This window comes from Rosa chinensis, chromosome 6, assembly GCF_002994745.2.
Source record: "Rosa chinensis cultivar Old Blush chromosome 6, RchiOBHm-V2, whole genome shotgun sequence".
NCBI classification, from domain to species: Eukaryota; Viridiplantae; Streptophyta; class Magnoliopsida; order Rosales; family Rosaceae; genus Rosa; species Rosa chinensis.
The window spans coordinates 59429409-59453878 of record NC_037093.1 but is presented as its reverse complement, the minus strand read 5'-3'; the positions used below and the strand labels follow the sequence as shown (position 1 = coordinate 59453878).

Genomic DNA, 24470 nt, shown 5'->3' with positions numbered 1-24470 from the left:
ATGAGATTGGATAAACCCCCCCCTCTCCAACATTTCCACTCACACAAATTACACACCCTCTAAAAAAATCCATAATATCAAAACAAACTAATCCCCATTGAAGAAGAAGAAGAAGAAGCTCAAGCTCTCATCTCGCCATGGCCAACATGATAATGGCCTCGTCCAAGGTCCCAATCTCCTCGGCGGCCCCTTCCCCCATTGCCAAGCCCAAGCTCCTCCCCGTCCAAATCTCCATCCCAAAGCTCACCAAACCCCTCCTCCTCCAATCCCTCAAATCCCTGTCCCTAATCGCCGCCACCTCCCTCACCGTCGCGCCGCCGTCCCTCGCCGCCGAGATCGAGAAGGCGGCGCTCTTCGACTTCGACCTGACCCTGCCGATCCAGGCCGTCCAGTTCCTCCTCCTCATGGTGGCCCTCGACAAGATCTACTACTCGCCGCTCGGTAAGTTCATGGACGAGCGCGACGCCGACATCAGGGAGAAGCTGGGGAGCGTGAAGGACACGTCGGCGGAGGTGAAGCAGCTGGAGGAGCAGGGCGTGGCGATCATGAGGGCGGCGAGGGCGGAGATATCGGCGGCGCTGTCGAAGATGAAGAAGGAGACGCAGGCGGAGGTGGAGGTGAAGCTGGCGGAGGGGAGGAAGAAGGTGGAGGCAGAGTTGCAGGAGGCCTTGGGGAAACTGGAGGAGCAGAAGGAGGAGACCTTGAAGTCCTTGGACGCCCAGATTGCTAATCTCAGTGACCAAATTGTCAAGAAGGTTCTTCCTCTGTGATAGCAGAGTCAAAAAGAGTTCTATATGTAATGTAAGAATTGAATATATTTGTGTATGGTTTTGGGGACCATGTCCAGGTTAAATGAAAAATTACTGTGCTTCTTCTTATTGCTGTAATCAATATTCTTTCTTGATTTTGTTCTGGCTTTTCAATACTGGGTGTGAGTGTAATTTTTTGTAATTGTATTCATGTAACTTGTAGCAATGGAGACTCTCTAATTTTTTTTGTTTTGGGGGGGGGGGGGGGGGGGTTGAAGGTGTGTAAGGCACATTAAAAGTATGGATGCATCAAGATTACATATATTAGTAAACTAGTTCCGCAAGTTCTGAGCTAGGTTTATCTGTTTGTTTTGGCTAATGGTTCAAAGTGAAGTACCCTTTGAAGAAATGAATCACTCAAATCTGAACTGGTATTTCAGAGACTCCTCTTCAAATAGTAATTGGGTCAGCAACTGACTTTGTAGCTGACATGTTTATGGCTTTTGCTTCCAATCCAAGGCAATTTTGCTTTCAGGTTTTTGAGGTTGAAAGGAATGAGAGAAATGGAAAATTGGTGGTAGTGTGTTGGAGTTGAGTTCAAAGTTGTTATTCGTTTGGCTTAAAGATTAAGCGGGATGATCAGTTTATTACTATATATTTCATCACAAGTTCGGTTGATAGTGATGATTGACTGATTGAGACAACTTAGTTCCACCTTCTAACTAACATATAATATTCCATTCCTTTTTATATTTTATGTGTATTTTTAAAATCACACCTTATTTGTATCGGATATGCATTTCTATCTCCGGCTAGAGTTTAAATAAGATCACTTCATTTAAATCCTCATGTTCATGCATTGTACATTTTGAATAGTAAAAGTTAGGGAAATTGTTCTTTCAGATAGAGAAACAAGTCTAGAATTTTTCTTTGTGCACATGGTAGATTTTAGAACATGACCACATGTGTCTTTCAAAATCAATAGCTTAGGTCACTCTCAATGTTTTATTTCTTTCTCTATCTCCATACAGGATTTCCTTAACAAGGGGGGTAAAAAAACAAAAGTAACCTCTTAATCTTTATGAAAGTATAAAAGAAAGCTAGGCAATAATATTGTCAAATCCAAAACCTTCAAATTCTAGTGACCTATCCTTCCCCAATCTCTCTCTTATAGAAACGGATTATAACTAATCAAATCCTCGCAGAATTGTTTGCCCACAAGACAATCCACCACCCTCTCAATAATTCAATCCATCATATTTATTGCTTCTCAAACTCCCCCACCTCTCCCGCATTTGTGAATTTACGAAGAAGTTAACGCACTTCCTTGGCGTGCACACTTCTGGGAGGGACAGGCCGGTAATTTCAGCTAATTAGTAAAATGAATCAGAAAAAAAGAAAGAAAAAGCTCCGAAATCAGAGGGGCCCAGGCCCAAGTTTCACGGTACCGGCTAAACATAAAGAAAGGAAGGACCAGAGGAGGAGGGGGTACAGAGACCATTTTCCATTATTACTCTTCTCAGTTCTCACGGATTCTAGATACCCTTCTTCAGCTCAGACTTCTCTCTTCTTTGTTTCAGTGAGTAGTACTAGTTTTCTGCTTCTGACCCATTTCTGTATTTATTTGCTGTTTTAGTTTGTTTGTTTTTACTTTCCATTCAAGAATTTCAAAGGTAAAACTGGGAGAAATTTTTCAACTGTGTACTGACTTTGTACTCTGTCCTGTTGGGTAGAACCCAGTTGGCCTTTTTTGTTAATGGGTTACTCTAAATTTCTGCTTAGTTTCTCATATGCTGATCAGTTGAAGCCAGTTTTAGCTTTTTGGACTTCCCGTATATACTGATCAAATCGGTAGAGCCAAACAGGGGTACCTGGAAAATTATGAACTGTTTAGCTATCTGGGTTTTCCGGTTAAAATTCTAATGAAAGGTCTGTGATCTCATGTTTTATGCATGTGACTTTGATTTGATCAGTGTTTGGATTTCTTTCTTAGTTATGTGCAACTCTTGGGTGTGAGGTAAAATGTTGATGTCAAAAGTCTTTCTGTCATATTTGTAAGGTTAGCAGATTTATAGCAATCATTTATAATTGCATTTTCATTTTCTTATTTAGGTTTTTATTTATTTGCAAACTTTTCAATGATCAATTCAATTCACTGCAGATCAAAGATGGATAAACATGTTGTTCCTGCTCAACCGTTAGCATCATTTGAGTATGAGTACGTGGATACTAATCCTGATCGTCTAAGAACTGTTGTAGCCTCTTCAGACCAGAAAAGTGCATGGATTGAACCTGCAAAGTTGAAACTGAGACACAGGATTGGGAGGGGACCCTTTGGTGATGTCTGGTTAGCAACCCATCATCAGTCAACTGAAGATTATGATGAGTATCATGAGGTGGCTGTCAAGATGTTTCAACCAATCAAAGAGGACAACATGAAGGCTGTGTTGGATAAACTTGAAGATGTTTTTTATAAGTGTCAAGGGGTAGAAGGTCTGTGTCGGCTACATGGAACTTCAATTATCAATGGAAAGGTAAGTCAACTTTTTTGTATTAAACACTATATGAAGATTTTCTTACCTGTATGAATTCTGGCTTGCTAAGAGCATTTTGGGCTGTCATCTCATCTCAGGTATGCATTGTAATGAAATTATACGAGGGATCCATTGGTGACAAAATGGCTCACCTCAAAGGAGGGAAGCTCTCACTTCTTGATGTTTTGAGGTGATTTTTGTCTTGATGAGATAGTAAATAATGCTCCTTTTTACTAACTGTCAAAGCTTTAGTCGGTCAATCCTTACTTGTGCTATTGGTTACACAGGTATGGAATCACATTTGCTATGGGGATTTCCGAACTGCACTCTAGAGAGATCTTGGTTCTTAATCTCAAACCTTGTAATGTTCTTTTAAATGAAAATGACCAAGCAATTCTTGGAGATTTTGGCATTCCTTATCTATTGCTTGGCATTCCATTGGTAAGCTCAGACATGACTCGGAGGATTGGAACTCCAAACTACATGGCACCTGAACAGTGGCAACCAGAAGTAAGAGGTCCAATATCCTTTGAGACTGACTCATGGGGTTTTGGGTGTGTCATTGTAGAAATGTTGACTGGTGTACGGCCATGGTGTGGAAAATCTGTTGATGAAATACATTTTTCAGTTGTCAGAAAGCAAGAAAAACCAGACATACCTAGTGGCCTTCCTCCTGCAATTGAGAATATTCTTCTTGGCTGCTTTGAGTATGACTTACGGAGTCGTCCTTCAATAATGGACATATTGAATGCTTTCAAAAGGTGTGAATCTGTATCTGATTTGAGTTTCTGAGACAAAAAGTACTTTTCATATAATAGGTTGCCTTTCTAGGTAGTTGCAGGTGCTCCTCTAGGCTGCATTTTTCTTATGTTTCTCTTCAGGTCCTGGGTTTGTTCAGGGGTATACAGTGTCTCCTTTTAGCTTTTTGATAAGTAGAGAGAACAATTCGTATTTAGACTTGTGCTGATTGCCTAACTATTCTACTCTACTGAAGGGTTAGATTGTTGGATTAACTTATTATGCTGTGGCCATTATAGAACACCTTAGGATGTGAGGCTCTCCTCATGTTGCATGCTTGCATATGTTTGTTAGTATAGGATGAAGTCTTGGTGCCATGTACTTGGTTAAGCATTATGATTCTTAATTACCCAAATCAGAAGTTGCATGTACAATACACAGGGTTGGACAATATCTAGTATTGACTTTTAAGGTATATCTGGGAATGTCTTGTGCAGAAGAAGTCCTGTCATTGTTTCTCGTGTTCATATATTTCCTTTAAACTTGGAGAGATCTAAAATTTAGTATCTCAATTGAAGTTATGGGTACTTTTTCTTATTGTAAGCAGTGAACTCAGGTCCATGTTAAACGCCATCTTCATTTAGGGAACAGACAAGTGCCTTACAAATTACAGACAAATTTTTATTGATCTTGTGCTGGTCAAATCAACATGCCCATTGCTTAAATACGTCATTATCAGGCAAGAATATATTATTGTGGAAGCAATAATGCTGTATGAACTACTTGTATACAAAGCAGAATTTTAAAACAAGATGTGAAGATGTATGCCAACTGAAGGCAACATTTCTTGTCATCATTGAAAATAGAAAGAAAATTGCATGTATAAACTGTGCATACATTGATGTTTAAAACACAGGATTGGTAAATATTACAAAAGTAGGCAGATGCGGTTATATAGTTAATAGTGTGGTGATTGCTTATTGTTTGAGTTGATATGCTAGTTATCTAATCAAAAGGTCATGTAGATTCTTTCTTGTTTACCACTTGTGCTCATATGTTATTAATTGCTACCATGTTAACAGCTTGCAGAATGCAGTCAGTGACGTAGACTGGACATATGTCGGGAATAGAGCAATCACAGAGAAATCGAGTAGCACTGGTTACACTGAGTGGTTTCTTTCAAAGGATCATCTGCTGGTGGGTGACATAGTTCGTTCCAGAAAGTCACCAAACTCCTGCAAGCCTGAAAACATGGATGTTCCGGAAGGCACAGTGGTGGGTATAGAACATGATACGGAGCAACATGGGTATGTCTTGGTGAGGGTCCATGGCATCCATGACCCATTGAGGGTTCATGCTTCAACTCTGGAGCGGGTTACTTTTGGCTTGGCAGCTGGTGACTGGGTACGCTTGAAGCAGGAAGACAAGAAACACTCGCCAGTAGGTATTCTCCATTCCATCAATCGAGACGGTAGTGTAGCTGTTGGATTTATAGGGTTGGAAACTCTTTGGAAGGGAACTTCTTCAGAGTTTCAGATGGCAGAATCTTATTGTGTGGGTCAATTTGTTAGGCTGAAAGCCAATGTTCTGAGTCCTCGATTCGAATGGCCTCGTAAGACGGGAGGGAAATGGGCTACTGGTAAGATATGGTGGATCCTACCAAATGGGTGCCTTGTTGTGAAGTTCCCAGGAATACTGACTTTGGGGCATGAAAACTCAACATTTGTGGCTGATCCTGCAGAGGTCGAATCAGTTACATTTGAGACTTGTCCAGGAATGGTGAAGAAGTACCAACATCTTGAGGATTTTCATTGGGCAGTGAGGCCAATTCTGATTGCATTGGGCCTATTTACAGCTATGAAGATGGGCATCTGTATTGGTACAAAAATTGGGAAGTGTAAAGCGAAGAAACGATGGAGTGCAGCTATACAGGATGAGAGTCACCATTTGGATGGTCAGAATTCAGGAAATCCAGCTTGGAAGAATCCGGTGACAAAGATCCTTTTCAGAGAAGGTGGCAGTTCTGCCACAGGTCTTGCTCGGTAGCTTTATGTCCCGTTCATCTGCCCAGAGCTAGCTAAACTTGCTATAATAGGTCATCCAGATCTGGTGTAACTAGATTATTGGTTAGCATAGGGCAATTTACTCTTTTAACTTATGTGAAGAGCAGTATAAACCAGTATCATGTCAACTTTAGGGCAAACAAGTTTCGCTCTGTTGTGTATATAATTGTATATATCTTATCAGTTTATTTGCATTGTTTAATTTAGCTCAATGCATGCTCCTGAACTTCGGGGGAATCCAAACCCAAATTGGAGGTGAAGCGATTCTCTCTGTTTGTTTCCCTGGCCTGCACCAGAATATGTATATCATTGCTTCAGCGTTCTCCTTGGAATTTGCTTGCAAAAAAAGGATATCTATAATGCTTCATTCAAATTTTTTGTGAGAACTTGATATATAAAAGAATCTTGTTGAAAGAAATACAAGTGTTCTATACATTTGAAGGGAAAAAATAAATTGGAGAAGGCCCAAACACCATTATACCACTCTTAAGCTGTGTTGTACAACGAAGAACGAAGAGATACGGCTTATACATCATCTGGATAAAAATTTAAATGGTGAAATAATGCTACAACAGTAGAACAAAATCTATGACTCTAGCAAATCTAAGAAAATAGATCAGTTGGAAATCTATACATAAAATTAGGTCACTTGCTTTGAATTAGCTCTATTGGCATGCCGGTCCTGCAGTTACAACAATGCCAGCCTCTTTCACTAGCGTATCAGTCAAAGCTGAAATCCGAGCCACTTCTGTTGTAACCTCAACTAAACATTTGTCATTCCCCACGGAACTTGTACTGGTATCACCATCAGCCTCAATGCTCAGGCTAGCTTTATTCAGAAACTCCCCACTCAACTCTGCAAGTTTCTGAAGTGCGCTGGTTGCAGCTTCAACTTCCAATTGTGCTGCCTCGAGTTGAAGCTTCTCTATTGCCAACTCTCCTATACTTTTCTCTCCTAATCTCTCTTGAACCAAAGCATATAGCTTTCTCAGATCATTAGCATCTTCCAACTCTTCTTTCATCTTCTTTACTTCTTCTTCTTTTGCTTCTAGTCTTCTAAGAACCATCTTCAGCTCCTCATCTTTCATTGTGAGAGCCCCCTGAGATGCTAGGACCTCCATTTCTTTTCTTCTTAAGCTGTCCCTAGCTGATTCCAGCTCAGTTTCGAGCTGTAAGATCTGCAACCTAAATTCATCAGTTGGTTTCTCCAGTAGTTGGTGCAGAAACTCATGGCCCATGCCATCAAATGATTTGGATGCATTGTAGTCTTCATCCTTGATAGATCTAACCAATTTATCAGTGAGCTCTGCTATCCGTTCTACCACAGTTTCGGCTTCTGAAAATTTCAGCTTTGTATCATCCAACTCATCTTGCATTGTGTGTACATGTTCATCTTTCTCCTTGAGCAAGGCAGTTGCTTGAATAAGCTGCTCCTCTTTACTAGTCAAAAGCATCTTCAGCTCTGCAACTTCATTGTTGACTTCCTCAAGCTTCTTCTTTGCATTTAGAAGTTCCAAATCCTTTTCCTCCACAATGAGCTTATGAGTAGCCAGCTCAGATTTTAAATGCTGAATTTCGAGTTTAGCCTCCACCACTTCCGACTCTTTAACCTGAAGAAGATCGCGCATTTCCCCAAATTCAGCAGTTTTCTTGTGCAGCTTCTTTTGGAGAGCGGAAATCTCATTGATGGCCTGCTGCAGAGAGTATCTCTCTTTCTTCAACACCTCCTCTAAATCTTCCATAAGCTCCTTCTCCATGGATAATTCCCTCTCAAGCTCCTTGTTTTGAGCGTCTGCAACCCTAAGCTTTGCTCTTTCACTCTCTACTTCTATGTGAGCATCTTTCAGAGTTGTTAAGTAAGACATAACACTTCTCTTCTGGTCTTCAAGTTCTTCCAATTGATTTTCCAGAAGACCCTCTCGTTCTTCCATTTTCTGTCTAGAGGAAGCAAGAGCTTTCTGGGAGGAAACCAACTCAGACTTCACATCAATGAGAAGATTCTTCACCCTCCTAAAATCCTCTAAAGTTTCATTGGCTTTTCCAGCATGTCTAGATACTTCCTCCGCTAATTTCTTAAGCTCTTCCTGTGCCAATAACCACTCCAATGTCTGCTTCTCCAAGTTTTCTTGTGAAACTTTTAGCTTCTCCTCTTCAAGTTTCCTCTGCGTCTGAGAAACTTCCAACTCTTCTTCTTTCTCTAGTATAGCTCTCCGGAGTCCTTGAATCTCCACATCTTGTCGCTTGACAACTTCATTGGCTTCATTCAGCAACTGAGCCTTAGATCTAAGTTCAGAGTCAGTCTTGGCAGCATCTTCACTCATTTTCAACAATTCATCTCTCATTTTATCCAATTCCTCTTCTTTCAAAGAAAGTGCTGACTGCGTAGCCGCAACCTCCTGGTCTCTCTCTCGAAGCTGAAGCTTTATGTCTTCTATATAGCTGGCTTGAGAAGCTAAGTCCAGATTAGCCCGCTTCAGTTCCTCCTCCATTTTCTCATACCTAGAACAAGCTGCAGCAGTTTCTTTCTCCCGCCGCTCCAGCCCCTCCTTTGTGCGGTTCAATTCAAGGTGCTCCAGGAAAACCAGTCTTTCAGCATCCTGCAAATCTTCTTCCTTCTTCTTCAACGCGGCCAATGCCGCGTGAAGGTCACACTCCAGGGTTTCAAGATTGAACCCGAGCTGGACATCCTGCGGATGACGAGAATTTCTGCTCATCTGTTCTTCCAGCTTCTGTGTCTGCGCAAACAATCTTTCCAGGAGAATCCTTGCAGGTTCAGACGCTCCATTGCCACTAATACTCGACCTCCTGTCATTTAAGACTGATTTACAGATCCTCAAGGAAGCGCCTCTTCGTTTCGCACTGGTTGTACACGCTACTCTACTCTGCTTCCCATTGACTCTAACAGCACACAACTGCAGAAATGTCAGTGACACTAACTAGCCTTCTGATTAGGAACCAATCAAGCCACAAGAAGATGCATTTTTTTAGAGTCAAAACTGAATAAAGCAGCGATGTCATAAACAGAGGAATTGGTTGGACCCAGCCACATTAATTTGAATCCCTATAATTGTCAAAAAAAAGCCTAAGATTTCAAAATAGCTGGATTAGACAGAAAATGTAGCTGGCCAGGTAAATTCACCGAAACTATAAACCCTAGAATTTACAGCAATTGGTACTATTCATTTCAACAGTATAAATTCCTAAATTTCTTTCTCACCACCTATTCTTCTCTACTCTCGTTCACACACAGTATACATAGATAGATGTAGATGTAGATATAGGGGGGAGAGAGAAAGAGAACCTTGCAGTAGGGTTGAGAAGAGGTGGCGGCGAGATTGGAGCGGGTGGCGGCTGACAAGGCCATGATGGAAACGGTTCAACTCTGTGACTCCACCATCGCCGTTGGATCAATTTATGCCTCTGACCAATCGTCAATCACCAATTTCCGACAAATTAATCGGAGAATCTCTCCGAGAACGAAGCTTCTACCTTTTGGATGCGCACGTTAGCATAGACCCACGCGTCCTGACTGTTTCAGGGGCTTTTCACATTACAAAAAGGAAAAGAAAATAGATGACAGTTGTGGATAAATAAACAAAGAGTCCTACGTGATCTTTTTCCAACAAAAAAAAAAGGGGTTCCTTCCTACGTGGCAAAAGGAGTGATTCTGTGTTTGCCGACTCACGAGTGTTGGGCGGTGCCTACCTGCCACTTGGCGTTATTCTGCTGATCCCCCCGCTCGCACGAAAGTGAGACTTGAAAAGCTTCTGCTTTTCCAGTGACACGTGGCCATACCAGACCTAGAACAAATTTGGAAATTTTATCGACTCAATTGAAATTTTGGACTTATGTTCATTATGGATCATGTTTAGCATTCGAGGTTTGGATTGGTTTAGTTGTCCAAATCTGGGCCTGTTGCTTTTCTTGTTCCGCCTTGGGCCCCCATGCAGTGAAAAAATACGAAGCCCATGACAGCTCCATTGCCAACACTACGAAGCCCATAGACTATTGCTCTACTTGGTCAGAAGACTCGGAACTCAGAACTAGATGATTATCCTCTTAATTCGTCTTATTGTCATGGACTGCGAAATCCAAACATCCATTATTGTAAACTAGCATTGCTCCACAGCAAGTAAATTTTTTTTTCTTCAGAAAATAAAAAAGAAAAGATAATGGAAGAAAACGGTTATTGCAGAGAGAAGTTAGTGAGAGAGAAAAGTGGGTTGTGAGATTTATTTTGTTTATTTTTATTAATAAAAATATAATTTGTAATTGTCGTAATAGTCATTGTGATTTAATTAATTCTCAAAATATTTTAATCTCTTAAGGTCATTTCTGTCAAAATTTTTGATTTTGACTAATAAAACCTCTTTTATTAATAATTATATAGATAAGTACAAATTCTATAAGCAGAGTCTAAACTATACATATTTAATTATAAGAATCTAGGGTCATCCCTTCAATAAAAAAATGTAGGTCATTTCATTACATCCGCAACGGCGGCTAATAAACAAGATAATAGAATTTGGCATCTTCAATAGTGATCGTGATTTTTGATTATCTTTAATCGTTTTATTGTTGTCTAATGTGAAATTCTAAGCATCCACTATCATGAATGAGTGCAAACTCTAAGCAATTTAAACTAAACACGTATTTAATTATTAAAAAAATGTACACCGTTCCGTCATCCTCGACAACTAATAAACAAAATAATAAAATTTGGCATCTATAGTATCCCTTACTAATATGATCATACTAAGTTGTCTTGTTGTAATCTAGTGCAAACTCTAAACACTCATACAATCTAACAATAATAGATTTTCCAATCTCCAAGTTGTAAATTATGTCTCCAACTTTTCCCATAAACAATTATTACTTCTTAACTAATCTCCACATCAACATGGCTATAATATAATACCCAACTAGGAACTCCAAGCCACATAATTGTTGGAAAGGTGATCTACTTGTCCGAAAAAAAAAACAACCCTAACCCACAGATCTTCCAGTTGGCACATTGAGTCGTAAATAGACAAATCATAACCATGCTTGATTATTTGATAAAGCACACCAATAAATCCACAATCCAATAATGAAATCTCAAAGGAGATCACTTTGTTATTTTGGAACATCTCAAAAGAGATAGCTACACGACCCAATAGCCACCTAAAGAAGTAGTCACCTTTTCCTAATTTGTAACCAGATGATAAGAAATGACATGAATGAATCAATCTGTTCAGATTTGGTGGATAAAACCCATATATTTAGTTGCCGCAGAAAGAAGGGCTGGCCAACCAAGTTGGATCTATCTAATTTGATTTTATTAGATTAGATTGAGTAGCTACGTAGTATATAAATGGACCCAAATAATCACTTTTCTAAGTAGCTATTAGCTAGGAGTGTCACTTATTAATCAAAACACATAAATTTGTTTGTGATATGGTGGATAATCATCATAAAGTGAAAGGAACAGGTAGCAACTGTATCTTGTAGCTGGTTTGTTATTATATGCTTGGAGATTTGGTTGAGGTTAGGTATTTAAGGGGATGTGACATTATAAAGATAAGCATCATCATAACCTCATGGTACGAGGTCCATGACCGATGGATTAACTAGTAGTAAACCTATATCATGCGCTAAATATTAGCGGGTCCCCAATCCCAAAATTCCTAAAGGGATTTGATTTCATCTCAAGTTCTCAACCACGAAATTTCAAAAAAGATAAGAAGAAAATCTTGGGTCAAGTCGTCGAATCATAATAGTTAAACAACAGACTAAACGTAGAGAAAATACAGGAAGTACTTAGACATGGAGTTTTGTTTGTTTGTTTGTTTGTTTTTTTTTTTTAATTGTGGTTGGTGGATGCAACTCTCAACCAAGTCTTTTAACAGTATAGGCTACACCACTTAATTCACTCAAAATTTATAGAGTCGGCTGCTCACCGTCTGCCTTTACTGTGCTTAACTAGCAAGGCAATAATTTCATGCACTTAATTATGAAACTGACAATTAGGCTTAGGCCGCTTTGTAATGAAAAGCTAGGATATATGAGAAACGTGCGCCCCTATTAGCTGGGTACGTACGTTAGATCAACATAATACGTGGGGCTCATAATGTTGTACAATTTGGTATTTGGACTAAATAAAATTTGTACGTGTGAGTTTATTATTGAAAATTGTTGTTTGATTCCTTTTTCTTTTGTTCTTTTTTTTCTAGAATAGGGTTACGCAAAGGTAAGAGTTTCGTAGATAGGGGACCTTCTCTTCACCTCCACATTTTGACTTTAAGTGTAAATAGTATGTAGCAAAAAAGAAGAAAAAAGCATATGAAATTTGTAACGTAGTAATGTAAAAAGAAGAGAGATATGATGGTGGTGACTTTGGAGATGGAGATCGTGGTCCGTCCAAAATATCTAAAGACCTTAATGATCATCTTATCATGTTCTTCCGATTGGTACACACCCGCGTGCATATGAACAGAGAAATCCTGTACGCTGATTTTAATTTTGTAGGGACCGGAAACTCTCCGTACCACTCCCACTCCCCGCGCGTCACACCCACTCGCTCCTTCCCCATCACGGGCGCTTCCCCACCACGCGCTCTGCCGAGTTGTGTCAGGTTTTGACCGGTCCGAAACCACGACGTCACGCGTATCAACTACCGGGGCCCACCGAAATTAAAAAGTAACAATATGTTGTCAAGAGAGGGGAAGAGACAAAACTGATGGGTCTGGGATCTGCGGGGACGTGGCACTTTCCCGGGGGCGAGTTGGTTGTTGAGCCTCTCATCATGACACGTGTACGGCGCACGGGGGGCTGGGTTGGATTGGATAAAAGCCACGTAAGTCGTGAGAAAAGGACGGGAAGGGGAGGACCACCGTGCGGGAGGGACCACAACAAAATCTGCCGAAATCTCCTGCGGCTGGATTCTCTGCCTATAGTTAGCCGTCAATTTTGTTGGAATGACGGGAATGCCCCTATACCTCGTTATTCACAAAAGTTAAAGTGGGGAAGAGGGAAGAGGCCGTGGGGAAAAAGTTACAGTGGGTGGCGTCTTGTATTCAAAACGGAGAGTGGATCGTGGCCGTCGGATGGGAGCGTGGAATTAAAATTAGGATTTTTTTTTTTTTTTTTTGGGTGCGGGGGGGGTGGTTTGGTGGAGGGCATAAAATCTTTCTTTTCTCGGATTTGGAAAGCGTAGGTGAAGTAGCTAGATACACTCAACAGTGAAAAACATCGAGGAGTCAGAAGGATATCTGCTTTTCCTACTTCCAATTAAGGCGCGTGACCCTTTTTTTTTTTTTTTCAGTTGGTTAGGCCATTTTTATTTCCTAGCCAATCTTTCAAAGCAATTTTTTAGTAGATTCTCTCAAGCATAATAGTATATTTTTCTTAAAAAAATTAAATAGTTTATGCTTTATTTGTCAAGTTCCAACAACTTACCATGACGAGAGCATATGAAAAGACTAATGTGGAATTGTGCAGGATAAATTTATTTTTTTAATGATTAAATTTGAACTCCAAAATTTATTAAACATAACTTTAGACCAAAATGATGATTAGTAAAACACGAGTATGTTCACCTGGTCTTAAGAAAAATATAGTCGATAATTGACTAAGAAAAATATGTTCAACTATATTTGGGGATGTAAATTAAATGATGGAAAAAAATTATTTTTAAGTTGAGCTGCTTTGTTGTTAACCTTTGAATTTATACCCAAAAGTGATTGAACATAGTTTATTTGACCAGTAACTCACCGGGTGAACACCATTATAGTAAAACATGTGTTGGACTATCAAATTTTTATTTTAATATATAAGATTATTCTGATAGAAAAACATGCAAGTGATCATTATTAGTAAGAGTCGATTATTCAAATTTTAAACAGCAATGTCTACTTAACATTAATAACTTTGAGTAGGTCAAATAGACACATGAATAATATGTTATGCAGCTGTTGAGGTCCATTTTACAGCCGTGATAAGAAACACAGAAAAAAAAGCGACACAGCGCCCTGAAAAAAAGAGTTAGGGAGATAATATGTGGTGTTTGGGCTTGAAGGGTAAAGAGATGTGACATGACCTAAAGTTATGAAGCCTTATGTTTTTGCAGTACAGTTGCTATTAATGTATGGAGGCATCTTAGTTGCATGGCATTTCAAATTTTGAATAGTTTGCATTTGTTGGTTTGTGACATTGTGTGGGTAAAGGCATAAAAAAAAAAAAAAAAAAAAAAAAAAAAACTCTCTCAAAAGAAGTAAATGGAGGGGGTAGGTGTCCTTCATTCCTAGGGGTCCATGACTTCAAGTCTTCAAATCCATGAGCGTGAGGAACACGTGCCATTAAATTGCGCGTCGCGATCAGTATCTCCTACGTATCTTCCAAAGTGCTGTGGTTTGGCGAACACAATAAATGAGGACACAAAAAACCCACTAGCCAGCAATTACTCTCTGCTTAGCTTACAGAAACAGAGCAACCACAGAAGAGAAGAGAAGAGAAGAGAGAAGAAGATTTAAGCTTTCAGGTCAGTTTTGGGAGGGAAAGAAACCCACCAAATACCCAAAACCCCGAGTTCAATCTCTGCAAACAAAGCTGAAAAAAAAAAAAAAAAAAAAAAAACCATTGAAGTGAGTGAGAGGGAAAACCAGAGGAAAAGAGAAGAAAATGTTTGCTTCAGAAAATGGACTGAAAGGAGACCCAAGGCTTCAGGCCATATCTGAAGCCATCAGGGTTGTGCCTCACTTTCCAAAACCAGGTTCTTCCATTCATTCTTTTCTTTTGGTTGTTGTTGTTGGGTATTTGTTTTTAATTAGCTGTCAGTGTTGGTTCTTTGGGGACTTTGTTGACACAAGGCTGTGTTTGGGATTTGTTTATTGTGTTTTTGCAGGAATAATGTTTCAGGACATTACAACATTGTTGCTTGATCACAAGGCCTTCAAGCACACTGTCGACATTTTTGTTGATCGCTACAGAGACATGGACATCTCTGTTGTTGCCGGTACGGTACTTTCTATATATATATATATACGAATAAATATTTTAGTCCTACTTCTTCTTCTTCTTCTTTTTTCAAGTTTAATAGTGGTGTGGTATTAAGTTATGGGATTCTTATAGTTTTGTGTACAGAGAATGGTGGTTAAATAAATCTTTGCCTCTTTGGTTTTGGGATTTGCCGCTCCTTTTCCCCTACTAACTGGTTTTTTCCTTTCTGGAATTTGGAGCTTCAGTGCCTTCCAATTCTATGAACATTTTTAAGGGTTTTGATTCATCGAGTATGGAAACCTTTCCAGGACTTGTTTATATTCTGTATACAACTTGTATACTACTCTTTGTCTTTGGCATCATTCATCCTAGCAAACTAATTTCTTTTTTCCATTTTTCTTTCCAGAACTGTGATTCTCAAATATGACCAATTTTCTGAATTTTGGAACTTGATCTCAAATTATTCCCTAAAAATTATTTTGAAGCTCGAGATTTTCTGTTCTGAAATGCATTGTAGTGACAATTACAGAACAGAGAAGATTAGACCCTCAAGTTTTCCCCTTGTAGTTCTTTTATCACAAGTTCACAACAGTTCAGATTAGGATTCTGGGCTACAACATTTTCTTTCCAGGATTCAATCCTTCTTATCCTTGACAATTTCTATTGTTCACCTCTCTCTTAACTGTGTGGAGGAATCTAGCTATGATGTTGACTGTTAACTCCCAAGATATCGCTGCTTCCCTCAAAACACATGAACAGGCACATGAGGATTGTCTCTATTATTGGCCTTAATCATTATTTGTTGATAATTTATACGGTTTACTGAATAGTACTATGAAAATGACCTGGATTGGAGATCTATTATATTGATTCTTTTTTGTGGTTTGCTTGGATATTTTTTCATCTGTTGAATAATATATGCAGGAGTGGAAGCCAGAGGATTCATGTTTGGTCCTGCAATTGCCTTAGCTATTGGTGCCAAGTTTGTTCCTTTACGTAAACCCAGAAAGTTGCCCGGTATGCTACTTTAATTTTTGGTGCCTTTTTGAAGTCAAGGAGCTAATTGATTCTGGTCCACCCAGTCCAGCTCAATCAATTACTGAAAATAGATGTTAAAGTTGGTTTCGTTTGAAAGGCTGATTAGGCCTACAGAAATTAAGCTGTAGGCTACTATAACAAGTTGAGCTACATGATAATATCACTTTATCTACTGCTCACTTTCATTTAAGTCTTTAGAAGGGTCATGCCTGAGCAAGCTAATCTATGATAGATCAACTAAAGGCAATCTGGATATGAAAACAAGCTATTCCTTCATTTCTATTAAACTCAAGAGTTTTAGTGTTAACATACATTCTTAGGTCTACTGTTGTTACCATCTTAAGAAAAAAATTTTCCTTTTAAAAAAATTCCTTCAAAAGTTACAAGTAGAGGCATATATGTGGTGTGAGGTTTTTTACAAAATAATTAAATCAAGCTAAATTAAAATTACAAACTCTTTCTCTCTGGATTCCTCATTGTTATGTTTGAAGTTGTCTTGGTTTAACCAGAGTGCCTATATTTAATTTTCCGCTCAACATGAATCTTCTGATACTCCTTATGCAGGAGAAGTAATTTCAGAAGCATACGAACTTGAATATGGAACTGATTGCTTGGAGATGCATGTTGGTGCTGTTCAGCCTGGAGAACGTGCATTGGTTATTGATGATTTAATAGCTACAGGAGGGACATTGTCGGCAGCAATAAGCCTTTTAGGTAAGTGGTTGCTCTTGATACGTCCCATTTAGTTTCCTTTTTTCTTCTACTAGTTTACCTACTTCAAAATTAACTTGTGTCATCCAAAAAAAAAAAAATTTGTTTTCCTAGAGCGCGTGGGAGCTGAAGTGGTCGAATGTGCATGTGTTATTGGGTTGCCTGAGGTTAAGGTAATGTTTGAACCTTTTATGAACTTATTGGCTGGTGAACTGTAAAACTGGTATTAAGGGTCTTTTCAAAATACAAGCTCTTGATGTAGGTCAGTTAGAAAACTAACTGCTACAATAAAATTCTATCATGAGCCCAGATTTAATGGTAATCATTATGTAAAAGCATTGTTATTGAGTGCATCGAGTGTCAAATCATTTTGTTTCATATTGTTAAGCATTGTGTATCGAGTGCAAACCACTATGCTCTTGTACTCTTTTTCATCTTAAGTGCTGTTGCAGTTAATCTGCTCTTGATGATTGTGACCTTTCAGGGACAGTGCAGGCTTAATGGAAAGCCACTTTATATCCTTGTGGAGCCACGAGAGCTAGATAACTGTTGCTGAGGAGGTACTACCCATTGCCCTCAATCACAATCAAAGCTTTAGCAATCGAAATATCATTGAATTCTGAGAACTAGACACACTTTCATTATTTAGAAGATTTCAGTCCCTTTTTGTGACGTCATGAATCTCATTTTTGAACATGATCTCAAAAACCTGAATTTCACATTTCATGGAGCATATTAATTAGGTCCACTATCCATTTTATCTTACGAAATCACGTAGATTAATGGATTCCTCACCTCCTCTGTACCATGCTTACAATTTCGCCAAATGATTTCTTTATTTTTATCATGTCGTGCAGATCTGTTTCAATTCTGCTTGGGCTGACTACAGAAACATTTATGCTGACCTGTGCCAGAGGCTGTGATGTATTGGGTTACTTAACTCTGCTGCACAAGGCTCATTGTGGATTAACTTTTCTTTCTGTGAGGTCTGCATCCCTTGTAGGTTTTCATGTAACATTAGTAGTTTCAAACAAAGCATGAACAGATGTTCCGAGCTATTGGTTTATTCTTGAAATGTGAAACCTTTATTGTTGCATTAGTGCAGCTTTTTTCAAATTTTATCTCTGCTCTATCATCTTTTGGCTGATTAAGAAACCAAATCTAACTGGAGTACTCAAAGGGACTAAACATAAATCCTACAGCTGCACGTCTTTTCTTTCGCCTAGTTGAGTTGTTAAATTTGGCTGATAGTAAAAATAGGCAGAAATATCACTTTGGTCATTGAACTATGGTTCGCTCGACACTTGGGTCATCCAACTTTTAAAAACTTCATTTTGGTCATCAAACTATATCACCGTATATCACTTTGGTCATTCCGTCTGTTTTCTTTGTTAACTCCAGGGGTATGTTGGAGATTAAAAGGTTTACTTGTCATTTTTATTACTTAATCCAATTTTTCCCGTCTAAACATAAAACTTCATCCAATTTTGCCAACTTTTCCCTCCTTTTATAATTCCTCGATGTATTGAATCAATCTTTTTCTTCCTCTTATGTTCTCTCACTTTGAATTATTATTCTCTGACTGATCATTTTTCTCCATTGTATGCTTTGATTACTGATGATGAATGCATGAATAAAAGAAGGGAAAAGTTGGCAAAATTGGATGAAGTTTTATGTTTAGGTGGGAAAAATTGGATTAAGTTATAAAAATGGAGGGTAAAACATTTCGTCTCCAAAATACCCCTGGAGTTAATAGAGAAAACGGAGAAAACTGACGGAATGACCAAAGTGATATACGGTGATATAGTTCGATGACCAAAATGAAGTTTTTAAAAGTTGGTTGACCAAAGTGTCGAGCGAACCATAGTTCGATGACCAAAGTGATATTTCTTCTGTAAAAATATGCCTTCGTTTGGGCGCGACATGACGTTTGGATTGAACTCTTTCATGTCTAAAATCACCTCAAGAAATGGTGAGCAGTTTTAGCATGAACTTAACATCTGTCCAATGATCTGCAAAGCTCATTTGCCATGTGTTATGATACACTTTCTTTTTTGGCTCAGGGGCCAATCTTCTTCTAAATCCCCGTACAAAATACACTGCCACTATTGACGGGAAGTTGACAAGAAAATAAAAATAGCTTTCAAAATTATCTAACATACAAGTCACATTGAAGAAGAGGATTATACAAGTAATACAATGCGGTAAAACAGAGATTAACAGAGATTCCATAAATTTTTCAGGACTTGTATATGTGTAACAAGCTTACATATGGTCGTGTTTAATGAGAACTATATGAAACATCAGATGATCAACTGGGCCGAATTATTCTTTAGAAAACTGAAAATTTACAAAATTCATCCCTACATCTCTCTACTTACACTAGTGAAGTTTGTCGTTGGGGACATCGTCTTTCTTACACTGGATGTCCACTTTGAGAGCGTGTCGTATAACAGAGTTCACCTGTTTCCGCAAGCTCGCATTCTCAGTAAAAATGTCTACGAGCATCTTCCTCAACTCATCGTCTGTTGTCCTTGTATCATCTGTAACATCGTCAGCTTCACCAACGTCAGAAACATCATCTCTGTTGTCTTGTTCCAAAAGTTGTGCCTGAACAACGTGTTGAATGATGAGAGCAGAAGGCAAAAAATAAGAGGTCACAGGCACAAGGAAAGAAACAAAACGTACCTCTGAAAGTAGTTGGTTAATTCGGTTGTCTGATGTTGTCAACAAATCTGAAGCCTCTTGTATCAATGAACCCAAAACGAAGTTATCTTCACCTTCAGAAGGAAAATTGGTATTGCACTCCTGAAGCTGTTTGTGAAGAATCTTGCATTCCTGCAACAATTTCTCTCTAGCAGTTTCTGCATGTTTGCTCCTCTGTTGTTCCCGTTGGAGAAGCTTCTGAAAAGAAAAGAACCAACTTTAAGCATCATGATTATTGGATTATTCACTCTGGGAATCATATGCAACATTTCAATTAAATGAACTTAAAGACGATTATGGAAAGAAATTATTGCGTTTTAGACTGCAAAAGCATAATCTGTTTCCTTTTTTTCTGATTAGAATAACACGTCTTAGCACAAAAACATAAAGCTTTGGGGGGCCGGGGGAGTATAACTAAGAACAGAACAAAAATAGAAGGAAAACCCTAGTACAAAAAAGAAAAGAAAACAAATGACCTAACATAGAGAACAATACTAAACAATACTAGTTTGAAATAGTACGGATAGTGCACATATTTTAGTAACACATTACCTCAGATTCAGATTTCTCCTTCAGAGATTTACTAAGCTCATGCCTGAGTTCTGCTTGGGAACTACGCAAGGATTTAACTTCTTTCACGAGAACTTTAATATCTGCTTTTGATTTTGCTTCTAGCTCTTCATATCGCTTTGACAAATTCTCAAGCTGCTCCTTAGAAGAATCTAACTCTGGTGGAGATATGTCCTTCTCTTGAATAGTGGAATCATCTTTTGCCTCTGGGCATGACGTGTTATCCTAATACCATTTCATGCAAATTCAATCATTATGAATTGCAGATGCAATGAGATAACACAAGACAAGAAAATTTCAAGGAAATATAACCTGTTCAGACTTCATCTTCAACTCCATTTCCAATGACTTCCGACGAAGTTCCTCCATATCCCACTGCATTTTGGTAAACCTTTCCCTTTCAACCAAAATAGCTTGCTGAAGGTTTTCCTTAGTCTTCTGTCTAGTAGTTTCAAGTTCCACTTCCAAATCCTTGACCTGCAAAGACCCAAATAATAATGGCCATGAAATCCTTCAGCGAAAGCAAAAGGTCAGCATTTATTATTTCATAATACGACCAGCAGCTACTGCCTTTCTGGACAAAAATATCATTGCACTTAGTTATTCGCAGATCGTAAGTTCTTAACAGCTTATCATATGGAGACCTATGTCCATGGAAGTTTTACATGAACTCCACACGGACCTCATGCCCGTCAACAATGGGAATTGGTTTCCAACAATCTGTATATGAGATCATGTTCTTCCTATGGGTAATGAAACCTTGAGAGTCCACAATTAAGTATTAAATATATACTCTTTCCAAGTCAAGAGGGTCAAAAATGAATTTACAAAGCTAATGCACCTGGCACACGTTACAGAACAAACAATCATTTTCTTTCAAGTTATTCATATACCGTTTTACTAAAGCATCCATTATATTGAAAGTTACAGTTCTGAATAATCAACATAAACAAAATCAAGGATTGATCTATAAATGAAACTAATATGACCCTAATCATTGAAATCAAGAATAACACGATTGATAAAATTTGACATACCTTTGTTGAGAGGTAATCTTTGACTGCTATTTCTTGATTTAATCTCGCTATAAGATCTTCCATGTCTGTTTTAGCTGTGACTAGTCTTTGCTGCATGGTCAACATAACCCTATTCAGTTTAGGACGCTGATCCAATGGAAGAACTACTTGAGTGCTGCCTGAAGTTTGTAATTCTGTACTTCCAAGCATTTCCATGATCCTTGAAACATCAGCACCTCCAAGAAGGTCGAGGGTGCCATCACCAATTGAATTTGGAACCCCAGAGTTAGACATATCACTACCTCTTAGAGAACTTACATCACTTCCCACACTTTCATCTGAGAGCTTGCGAGCATGACTAAAAACTTTACCATGCTCTGGCTGAGAGAAAAGTTCCATTCCATTACGAGCTAGTATTGACGGTTTAGAAGCACTTCCATTATACAGGTCCTTCCCTGTAACATTATTGACATGTCTCCCATGCATTTTATGTTTAGGAAGGCCTTCCAGTTGCTCTAGTATAGTCTGCCCCATAAACAGTCCCTCATCAATATTGGTCATGCCAAACTTCACAAGCTTTTCTATTGGACTTGTTAGATCTTCATCCAATGCCAGATCTTCGATACCCAGTTCTGAACTATCATCCCTTCCTAGCCTTGGTGTTCCCAGGTCAGATGTCTCATAAGCAGTATCACTTCCATAATCTGATGTAATGGACGAGCTACCAAGAATGGCAGGTAAGGTAGGATGGGAAGGCGACTGAAGTGAATTCGCTTCTGAACTGTGTTGACTTGTGTCTTGGAATGCTGAAATGTATTATGAAAAGGAATTACTACATTAAACTCTACTCCAAGTTTCTAATTTCCAAAAATTGTTCAAGAGGAAAAAGATATCTGGATACACTAGGGATCCGATATTACAAAATCGAGCATGTCCAACAAAAAAAAAGATGCATAACATCACTTAGTACAAGAGAATGACATACAGGACCTAGCTGCAGATTCTAATTCAAGAAAGGATGCCACTGCAACGCTTCTTGATATATCTATATCAGATAGCAGCTTTATCATCCAGGCCTCCAAAGAGCACCTTCTCTGCAACAAAACTGAAACTTCTTAGAAATATTAGCCACTCCCACACAAGTGCATGGGTCTGCATGCAGCACATGTTTGAGTGATGGAAAACATTCTGTCTAATAAATTTTACTTTTTGGTTAGTAGGAATCCCTTATATGAACATGAGCAACACTCATCAGAGTTTCTTCTTTCCATATGATGACACTCATGTTTACACTACTATATTAAAAATCACATTATCTACCTCTTCCAACAATTCTTGACTCTTCATCCGCAGAAGTCCCTTGGGTGGAGTTGGTGGGAGATTTTTCTTGGGAAATGCCTTTTTAAGCTGCAAATGACAGAAAATAAATAAGAATGTCCTTTTATTAGTTCAAAATATATAAAACTCAAGATTGGTTTTCGTCAAAACAATCTTAAGTATTACTTACGTCATTAAATAACTTCAGAAAATCATTAAATCTTCTTAGCACTCCACTTGTAGTTGTAATACCATCTGGTGATTGCAGTCCCACCTGAACCCTGTAGAACTGTCCCTTAAAATGTTATAATAGAACTTGAAAGAGACTGGTATGCTGTAAATGTAACACTCTAAGAAACGGATCCGGTTGAAGTAGTGCGTGCAGGTAGTGTAACTGTTTACTTGAGTAAAGTATTATATTATATCTATTTATGTTTATACCTATTGAACTACAGCAGTTGGACTTATCCCAATAAGAATCCGAATATTGACTGGAAAGCTGATTATCTACATATATCAAAATTGGTCCATGAAGAATGACAATGCATATTGTTTTATAGGATCACCTTTAACTTGGCTCATCAAACTGAATGTAATACCAACGACGGCAATTCTATAAAAAGCAATTAAACATCCGATTGTGGACTGAAGCAACACCAGACATGTGAAAACTTGAAGCTCAAAAAAGATCAGCCATGGATGTTGGTTTCCTAATTATATCCCAAAAAGATGAAATAAAACAACATCTAACCCTGAGCATGCATAAAGACTGGAGAGTCATTCAATTTGAGTACCACAACGGGGTCTGAATTTCTTGATTTGGGAAGAACAACCCAGGAAGGAATGGTGACACAATAACTCCATCCTGTGTGAGGATCGTGCGGCCAAACTGTGCCCCTCCCGTTCTGCAAAAAGAATGTGAACCTTTTGGATCAGGGAGATGATACTCCGGCAGTAGTTGTTTCCCGATATACAGCAAATAGTTAAATAGTGGCAGAGTAGAAAAAAGTCTATGCACGTTAAGAAATGGGAATTGTAGAGAAAGCAATCTATTCTCCTGTGTTTGTAATACATTTATCCCGCAATGTAGCTCTACCTCAAGATAATCTTAAGCTAAGGATATTCTTCACTGATGGAACAAATCAGAATCTTATAAGTTGCAATTAATATGTAGATAAAATTTCCAAAAGCAACTGAGCTCTAAGATAACCTTTCAGCCAAATCATATATAGATGCTGAAGAAACTGAAATTAAAGTGATGTGTTACTGTATATGAAAACCGACATGAACATGAAAGCTAGGTAATAACCAATGAGCTTGAAATTAGAGAATTGAAAGCGGAGGAGGAAGAGCAAGAACGGACCCATTTTCGGGGAGGAGGACTCCAATCCATGCCAAGAGGCAGCGGCGAAGTCCCATCGTGTCTGTGCTTCGGAGGACTCCGTCTCTGCTGCATTCTTCTCCGATCTCTCTCTCTCTCTCTCTAAGAATCGAAATCGATCATCCGGAATTGAGCAAAGGTGGGAGAGAGGGAGCTAGGGTTTTGGTGATCGGATCGGGCGACCCGGCCGAGGCGAATCGGTCATACAGAGATAGAGAGAGAGAGGACCCGAACAGGTGGCCTCCGTAGAGGTTAGGTTAGGTTGGGTTGCAGAGCAAAGTATGGCGCACGTTAGCAGGGGAATGAGGCAACGTGGCTAATCGGAGCCGGGAGCGGTTGCGTGTCACCTGCGCCGATTAATTGTCAGTCGCGAGTCTTCGTCTTCTTCTCTCTCTTTGTTTCTCTGAAAAGAAATTTGGTTCGCATTTCGCAACAACGACACCGATCGCACCATAATTTTCTTTTTTCTTTTTTCTTTAATTATTATTATTATTTTAAAATTTTAAATTTTATTTGGTAAAATCATGAAACAGTGTCTTCCACCAAACTGTCTGCATTGAGGCTTAAGCTCCACGGCGGTGATAGAGATGCACAAGGCTATTTTGGACTTTTGCGTAGCCGTATAGGGGGTCCGTTGTTAACATTGGGTCCGCCTGCTGTTCCGTCTATTG

At 38.9% G+C, this 24470-nt stretch overlaps 5 protein-coding genes across 13 annotated transcripts; 3 read left to right on the top strand and 2 right to left on the bottom strand.

Annotated features, from left to right (window-relative positions):
• Positions 1-5: 5 nt before the first annotated feature.
• On the top strand, positions 6-923 carry LOC112172215 (ATP synthase subunit b', chloroplastic). The gene has a single exon (XM_024309469.2). The coding sequence runs from the start codon at positions 138-140 to the stop codon at positions 768-770; it is 633 nt and encodes a 210-aa protein (XP_024165237.1). The 5' UTR covers positions 6-137; the 3' UTR covers positions 771-923.
• Positions 924-2173: 1250 nt separating this feature from the next.
• On the top strand, positions 2174-6296 carry LOC112173151 (E3 ubiquitin-protein ligase KEG). Of its 3 annotated transcripts, none has more exons than XM_024310722.2 (5): positions 2174-2328; positions 2911-3283; positions 3382-3473; positions 3571-4044; positions 5104-6296. In XM_024310722.2, exons 2-5 carry the CDS (start codon positions 2918-2920, stop codon positions 6065-6067), a joined length of 1896 nt encoding a protein of 631 aa, XP_024166490.1. In that variant the 5' UTR covers positions 2174-2328; positions 2911-2917; the 3' UTR covers positions 6068-6296. The 3 variants fall into 3 exon arrangements, with proteins under 3 accessions (XP_024166490.1, XP_024166491.1, XP_040365080.1); XM_024310723.2 differs by lacking the exon at positions 2174-2328 and adding an exon at positions 2370-2678; XM_040509146.1 differs by lacking the exon at positions 2174-2328 and adding an exon at positions 2690-2808.
• A 230-nt stretch (positions 6297-6526) lies between these two features.
• On the bottom strand, positions 6527-9665 carry LOC112173150 (golgin subfamily A member 6-like protein 22). The gene is made up of 2 exons (XM_024310721.2): positions 9386-9665; positions 6527-8996 (listed from the first exon to the last, which is right to left on the bottom strand). The coding sequence occupies exons 1-2, from the start codon at positions 9446-9448 to the stop codon at positions 6750-6752; spliced, it is 2310 nt and encodes a 769-aa protein (XP_024166489.1). The 5' UTR covers positions 9449-9665; the 3' UTR covers positions 6527-6749.
• Positions 9666-14513: 4848 nt separating this feature from the next.
• Positions 14514-17930, top strand: LOC112172840 (adenine phosphoribosyltransferase 5). Its single transcript, XM_024310337.2, has 7 exons — positions 14514-14833; positions 14966-15076; positions 15985-16077; positions 16663-16812; positions 16924-16982; positions 17294-17369; positions 17667-17930. Exons 1-6 carry the CDS (start codon positions 14743-14745, stop codon positions 17363-17365), a joined length of 576 nt encoding a protein of 191 aa, XP_024166105.1. The 5' UTR covers positions 14514-14742; the 3' UTR covers positions 17366-17369; positions 17667-17930.
• A 1079-nt stretch (positions 17931-19009) lies between these two features.
• On the bottom strand, positions 19010-24248 carry LOC112171980 (PX domain-containing protein EREL1). 7 transcript variants are annotated; one of them, XM_024309121.2, is made up of 10 exons: positions 23782-24248; positions 23213-23323; positions 22609-22707; positions 22422-22508; positions 22087-22195; positions 21123-21907; positions 20398-20562; positions 20068-20310; positions 19498-19713; positions 19010-19419 (listed from the first exon to the last, which is right to left on the bottom strand). In XM_024309121.2, the coding sequence occupies exons 1-10, from the start codon at positions 23872-23874 to the stop codon at positions 19192-19194; spliced, it is 2136 nt and encodes a 711-aa protein (XP_024164889.1). In that variant the 5' UTR covers positions 23875-24248; the 3' UTR covers positions 19010-19191. The 7 variants fall into 7 exon arrangements, with proteins under 7 accessions (XP_024164889.1, XP_024164890.1, XP_024164891.1 ...); XM_024309122.2 differs by having other exon boundaries at positions 19498-19710; XM_024309123.2 differs by having other exon boundaries at positions 22609-22699.
• Positions 24249-24470: the final 222 nt, after the last annotated feature.